This window comes from Sitophilus oryzae, unplaced genomic scaffold, assembly GCF_002938485.1.
Source record: "Sitophilus oryzae breed Bouriz unplaced genomic scaffold, Soryzae_2.0 scaffold_857_pilon_pilon, whole genome shotgun sequence".
NCBI lineage: Eukaryota > Metazoa > Arthropoda > Insecta > Coleoptera > Curculionidae > Sitophilus > Sitophilus oryzae.
Window position 1 is genome coordinate 1,415,286 of NW_022147480.1, and position 6,786 is coordinate 1,422,071.

General features: G+C 31.7%; 2 protein-coding genes across 2 annotated transcripts; both read right to left on the reverse strand.

Moving 5' to 3' along the window:
* Positions 1–322: 322 nt before the first annotated feature.
* Positions 323–1,611, reverse strand: LOC115889825 (26S proteasome non-ATPase regulatory subunit 10-like). The gene is made up of 4 exons (XM_030909901.1): positions 1,524–1,611; positions 1,302–1,460; positions 958–1,110; positions 323–558 (listed from the first exon to the last, which is right to left on the reverse strand). The coding sequence occupies exons 1-4, from the start codon at positions 1,561–1,563 to the stop codon at positions 323–325; spliced, it is 588 nt and encodes a 195-aa protein (XP_030765761.1). The 5' UTR covers positions 1,564–1,611.
* A 3,749-nt stretch (positions 1,612–5,360) lies between these two features.
* On the reverse strand, positions 5,361–6,323 carry LOC115889976. The gene has a single exon (XM_030910073.1). The coding sequence runs from the start codon at positions 6,309–6,311 to the stop codon at positions 5,676–5,678; it is 636 nt and encodes a 211-aa protein (XP_030765933.1). The 5' UTR covers positions 6,312–6,323; the 3' UTR covers positions 5,361–5,675.
* Between the last annotated feature and the right edge of the window lie 463 nt (positions 6,324–6,786).

Genomic DNA, 6,786 nt, shown 5'->3' on the forward strand with positions numbered 1-6,786 from the left:
AAAAAACGGCTGGTCTTTCGGGAAAACGCTTGAACAATACTTTTGAAATTTTTAAAAAAATCATACAGGGTGTCCCAAAAAGTTAGGCAATTGATTAACCACGATTCTGCTTAAACTGCTTGACGTAAAAAGCTTATTTTTGGCAAACTGATTCTTCGAAAGTCAAATTCGAACGAGATGAAACTACCCCTCAAATATTACCAAGTTATATAATAATATCGCCATATTGTTTTTTCTCATGCTGACATAAATGTGAGAAAATTTTATCCAGTTTGTATGTTAATGGAAATGCTTGCTTTGCTTTATCATCACCATTACAAATTTATATAAAATGGTAACCTGTAAGCAAGCATTGAGGTTTCTGAGTTTCCAAATCCGGATTTGCACCAGACATCAGAAGAATCTTTGCTATATTCTCGTTATGGTATTCCATAGTGCTTAATGATAGTGGTGTATTTCCGTAAGCATCTTGCATGTTTGGATTAGCATTATAGTCCAGTAATGCCGTGACGAGGTTGGCGTCACCTTGTGATACAGCTATATGGAGAGGAGTCTTTTCTACAAAAAGAGTCAAATATATAAAATCTAATCAGTTGAGAAAAAAAGAGTAAAAGAAAACGGAAAAATAAAAATAAATAAAAAAAGAAAAAGAAAAAGAAAAAGAAAAAGAAAAAGAAAAAGAAAAAGAAAAAGAAAAAGAAAAAGAAAAAGAAAAAGAAAAAGAAAAAGAAAAAGAAAAAGAAAAGAAAAGAAAAGAAAAGAAAGAAAAGAAAGAAAGAAGAAAAAAGAAAAGAAAAGAAAAGAAAAGAAAAGAAAAGAAAAAGAAAATAAAAATGAAAATGAAAAGAAAAAGAAAAAGAAAAAGAAAAAGAAAAAGAAAAAGAAAAAGAAAAAAAAAAAGAAAAAGAAAAAGAAAAAGAAAAAGAAAAAGAAAAAGAAAAAGAAAAAGAAATATACCAAAATGATTCTGCATATTTGGATTTGCTTTGCTCTTCAACAGAAGCTTGACAAACTTCAGCTGATCGTTAGAAACAGCATACATCAAGGGAGTGTCTCCCATGCTATCTTTAGCATCTATGTTTATATTTGGTGCTTTTAATAATATAGTTCCTATAAAATAAAACAATTCTTTTTTATATTAATTATGATTTTTATCATTTTTTTTGTCTTAAAATATAAAGCTGCATCTTATAACTAAGGAAATCTAAACATGCCAAAAAATATGCACATATAGGTAACACAAATAAATTTTGCATCTTTTGGATTTCCCTAGTTTTAGAATGTTATTATTTCGAAAGTACCTATACATTTGTTTCCTTTTTCTGCAATTAAGTGCAACGCAGTCTGATGGTTCTCATTGACACAATTAACATCAATACCGATTTCAATACAATAATTAACGAAATGAAGATCGTCTCTCTGCACAGCCGTCAAAAATTGTTTATCTAAATCTTCTTTATCTAAAAAATATTTTGAAGAGCGTATGCTAGAACAACGTCTTTTAAATGTATCATTCTGCATACTTTCTTTTAACTTTGAAAAAGAATCTTTGAATTTGCTCATGGAAGAGAATGTAAGTAATGAAAATTTGATTGATTATTAAGAGTTGTGTCAAACTTTAGACATTTATAGCATACAGGGTCTGGCAAAAGTGCGTCGGGCATCTGTAGCTCCTAGAATAAAAAACTTAAAAACTTGGAAATTTTGTATAAAGGTGAACCTAAAGTATAAAGTATTTTTAATACCTATTTAGAGGTACCAGCCGTTTTAGTAACTTAACGTATGCGGCTTCTTGCACCATCTACACCCGCATGAAAAAATTAGGTTATGACCTTTGTCATGTCAAATGCTTGACATATTTCTTATTGCATTGGCGGAGTGACTTGAAATTTCATATTATCAGTGGCGGTTTATAATAATAAAAATTAATTTTATGAAATTCTAAAGATGTTGACATAATAAAAAAAATATAGAAGAAGCGCACTAATTTTAAAAATATTGTTTTATTAACTAGATACCGAGTTTTCTTAAAAAAATACCTATATTATTTAAGATCTCGATTTAAGGCTTATACCAAAGAATATCTTAACTTATACTTATGCTTAATGTAGTAAACTATATTCAAAACGATTTAGGATCTCGATTTAAGGCAATTCAAAAAGCGTCTGAAGCACTAAAAGTATAATAAATAATATAACAAGAAGTCGAGCAAGCAGTAATAATATTTATTTAAGGGCTCGTTTAAGTAAAAATTCTACAGAAAATCAGGTGTAAGGAGCTTTTCGCTTTTAGCAGCATGGTATTTGTTCAAAAATAATATTCTTTTTAATCTGATTCCAGGCATTTCCAATAACCGTTTTTTGAAATGAAAACCCATTTTTTTAATTCCCAAATATAACGAACTTTTGGAAATCTTAGTTTCTGGAAATTCTTCGATAAATTGCCGGAAAATAGTTTCTACTGTGATTTTATCCTTTCGCGCATACATTTTGTAAATTACTTCCCTCAAACAATGTAGGGTATTCTTTGTAATTCGGATTTTGCTCCGGGAAACGCTTGCAGACATATTTCTTCTAAATTCGAAATCTGAAGCTCTGTTTGGTTTTTCAAAGATTATATAATGTGCATTCTGGAACTTTTAGTGCTTCGGACGCTTTTTGAATTGCCTTAAATCGAGATCCTAAATCGTTTTGAAAATAGTTTACTACATTAAGCATAAGTTTTTTGGATTCATCAGAATATGGCATTTTAAATCTTATTTTGCGTTATGACATTAACGTGAAACGTAACTTCAAAAACGTGACATCTAACAAATTATTAATAATCGACGTTCATTTTTGTTGGTAATTTTTTGTTTCAACTGATTTATTAATAATAAATAAGGATGGTGTTATTCTAAATGGGTATTAAAAATACTATATGTGTTTGGATCTATTTCAGGAAAATGTTTTCACTTCTACAAGGTGGCTCAGAAAAGTGTGAGTGAATTGGGATGAATTATTTTAAATGAAACACCCTGTATATTATTGTATTTTTGGCTTCCTTCCAGATCACTTTACATAATCCTAGGATATGAGTCTTGAGAGATGGATATGAGAATGTTGAAACAACCCAAAAACAAGGAGTCAAATCTTTCTCTTGTTAAAGTCAGTATCTTCAAAAATTAAGGAAGCCAAAAAAATCTCAAAAATTTAAACCGTTCTTGCTAAAAAAATATACCGATAAGTGTATAAAGCGTTCAACTACTCCCTTTCTTCTAAAACACCATATAAGCAAGTTACTTCTCACTTCTATCTGCTTAACATAATTTTAAAATTATCTTAAACAAGACTATATAAAATTTGAGAAAGAACTAGAGACGATAGAGACACGCATGACGTCACCCGACGTACAAAACACTTAACCATTGAGATTCCGCCATTTTCTACGTCTCTAGTCGGTCTGAATGGGGTTGGTGGAAGACAATGACTCTAGAAGATTATATCTGTTACGATTATATGTATTATTCTATAAATATAACAAGCGGGACGTAATATGAAAGCTGTAAGATCATGATAAGAACTTTGTATGCTCTGTATTGTTCCTATAATACTCCAGCGTTTAGTAAAGTCCATTTTAATAGAGTAAAACTACCCACAGATTTTATATTATTAACATACAGGAGTTTCTCGTTTTAGGCGGCATATTTAAAGACGGTTAAAAAAATTAAATCAGCTAAACTAATAGTTATTTTTATATCTAGTGCGCGAAGTTCTACTTTGGTGATCAATACTTGAATTTTTTGAAAAATTAGTCGAGATCACCAAAGTAGTTCGCGCACGAGTTGCAAACAACATTTTTTCTACAAACATTAAAATCGTGATATCCCTAAAAATTATTAGTAACTAGCCAAGTAACCAAACCAATGAGACAGAAAAACACAGCAGAAAAAAAATAGAAAGCAATATGAAAATAATGTATTATGAACGTTTCTTTTCGGGTTTAAATAATATTATGGACTTATAAGTTCCATATTACACAAAAAAGAAAGTGATAGCTTGTCTTATACAAGATTAATAAGTTCATTTACCAGACTAGAGGAAAAAACGAATACTGAAAATTGATATATCCCCAAAGTCAAAGACCTACTATTTGTTTTTTTTTGTTTGTTGGTAATAATATAGTTTTTTTTTTGTTTTTTACGTTATTACCAGGTGAGGTTCTTCAATAAGTTCCCGGGTGTATGTGAACCGTTGAATAAATTTAATGTTTTTTCTTTGCCAAAAAAACTAATTATGGACAAAATATTTGATTGAATATCAATTTTATTAGTATCGATTTTTATAAAATAATATGCATATTTTTAAAATTAAAGAAAATTGGGGAATTTTAGGAGGGAAGTGGTTCATTACTGTCGAGAGATTAACTAAATCTCGAGACAATAATGAAAACTTTCCTCCGAGGTTTGCATACTATTTTATTTACAACCACACCATTAATTAAAAAAAAATAGGGACAGTATTTTATTTTGAAAAAAATATAAATATGCGAAAATTTGTCGTTTTCTGTTTTGGCATTTCCATATCTATAGTTACCGGTACCAGTGGTTGTTATGGCGCAAACCTTCAACAGCAAAACAAACAACTAAGTGACAGTTTTGAATTTCTCGTTCGCTTTTTCGAATTTACATAACATAGAAAGCCAGAATGTTGTCGGAAAGTTCTGATAATGAAGACTACTTTAATATTGGTACTCCGCCAGAACTTACAGAAGCTGCAAAAAGAGCAGAAGCCAATTTACTTCCAGAGAAAAGCAGGGGGCGATATGAAATAGCATTGAAAGTATACGAAAAATGGTGTGCCGAAAGAAATGCTAAGAATATTGTTTTGGAGACATCTTGAAGGCATATTTCAGCGACATGGCAAGGCAGAAAAAGCCATCTACTTTTTGGGCTACGTACAGCATGATACGGACAATGCTAGAAGTAATCTTAATATTTTCAAGCAATATTTTTTAAGCTTAATTAATGATTTCAACATTTTAAGAATACTTACTTAATTCAAAATCATGTTTTTTTTGGAGACTATTAGGGATAGGTAGAGAATAGTATAAGTATAACAAAAAAATTATGAAAAATGACAGTATAGTTTCCAAAAATGTAATATTATACTCGATGTTACCTTGGTATTTTTTTTTCCAAAGTTTGTTAAATAAAACCATTCAAATATATTTTTAGTATTATTTATTTTGGGACCTCTACAAGGCACTATAATTCCAAACTTTTACAGTAGGAAACATAAAATCAATACAATTTTTAATAAGAATTTCATTGAAACATTTTCATGTTTATATCCTTTACGTGGTATAATTCAGGTGAACAATAAAAGTGCTTAGAGTAAACAATAACAAACAAAAGAACAGTTTTGTGATATCACACTACATTTTCCAGTGTAATAAAAAATTTAGTCCCTAAACCTTATAATCTATAAATATACATTTAGAATATGGTGTAGATTGACCAGTTAGTTATAAAAACAGATATTTACAAGGTGATTAGTTTACCTAAAAACTAGTGAACGAAATTTTCTTATAGTACATTAAAAATCAGTCGACAACAACCCTCATACATTATAACATTAACAGTCTTTTTCTTGTTTAAAACTACCCTTAAAATTACTTGATATATTTCACAAAGTTTATCGTTGCAGACTCCCTAAATAATGCATGCTACACGAACAACTGTTGTAGGCTTGAAGTTGATGCCGAGGAATCCTTTGAGTAGGCAACCCAGACATTCCTTTCAAGTAAGCATAACTCGTTGGTGTCCTCAGGATACTTTTCTGAACTCTTTTTTCTTTTTTCTTCTTTAACTCTTTCGTGTTGGAACAACTTTGAGACCTACTGTACAAATTCAGGTTCTGGAAAGCTTTCCTCAAGCTCTCTGCTGACGTAGAGTGGTGATGTCGGCTTCTCAGCGTCTGGATATCGCTGCCTGAGTCACTCGAGCTTGATGATATGTGATTGGGTGATAAAGAACGTTCTTTTTCGATGCGTGAAGTGTGTCCTACAGATGTTGAGCAAGAGGAACTGTCTGAACTCGATGATCTGCTCTCGTCGGTGCTTTGAAAATCTTCTGTCGATCTTCTGGCAAGTTTTCTGCTTATCACTCTAAACAATCTGATTCCTTTAACTTCGCTTCTTGGTGAAGGGGTTAGGGGCGAGACATTCCCGGACGTTTCTGAACCGTCTTGAACGCTCAGTATCAGGAGAGAATTATCGGAATTAACCGGTGACATCGTGGCGAAATCGTTTCGGCGCGAAGCGACAATCATCGGGGAAAATTCGTGGAAAGTTCGAGGGAAAACTAAACGGTTTGCGCGTTCCCGAGCGCTATTTATAAGGTGGAGGAAAATGCGGGCGCATGGGCTTTGGTGTGGCATACACGTGAGACGGGGGTTTGTTGGGGAAACTAGCGGTGAAAAACGGGGGTTGTGTTTGGTTTGAAACACGCGTCGGGGACTTGAGGGTTGTTAATGGGATTTAGTGTGAAAGAAATTTGCGTTTATAAAGGTGTATTTTGAAAATTTGTTTAATTTATGTTGGGTAATATTGGGGATATTAAGTGTTTTAAATTTACAATTTCTTCTTTTCTGTACAGGGTGTGTCAAATTCGACGCTTTTAAATGGAAACACCCTTTTCTATTGAAGATAGACGAAAACTAATATCGGTGTCTGGAGCTCAATTTTCATCAAAAACATGATGGTGAAAACCGCACACTAATATCTGTTACCGTTTCGGAGTTACGG

Excerpts from the sequence above, each read along its gene's own strand:
- LOC115889976 (XM_030910073.1), bottom strand. The coding sequence starts at position 6,311 with ATGATTGTCGCTTCGCGCCGAAACGATTTCGCCACGATGTCACCGGTT.
- LOC115889825 (XM_030909901.1), bottom strand. The coding sequence starts at position 1,563 with ATGAGCAAATTCAAAGATTCTTTTTCAAAGTTAAAAGAAA. Across the intron at positions 1,461-1,523 it reads TTTTTCAAAGTTAAAAGAAA|ATAAAGAAGATTTAGATAAA; the intron begins GTATGCAGAATG and ends AATATTTTTTAG. Across the intron at positions 1,111-1,301 it reads AAAAGGAAACAAATGTATAG|GAACTATATTATTAAAAGCA; the intron begins GTACTTTCGAAA and ends TTTATTTTATAG.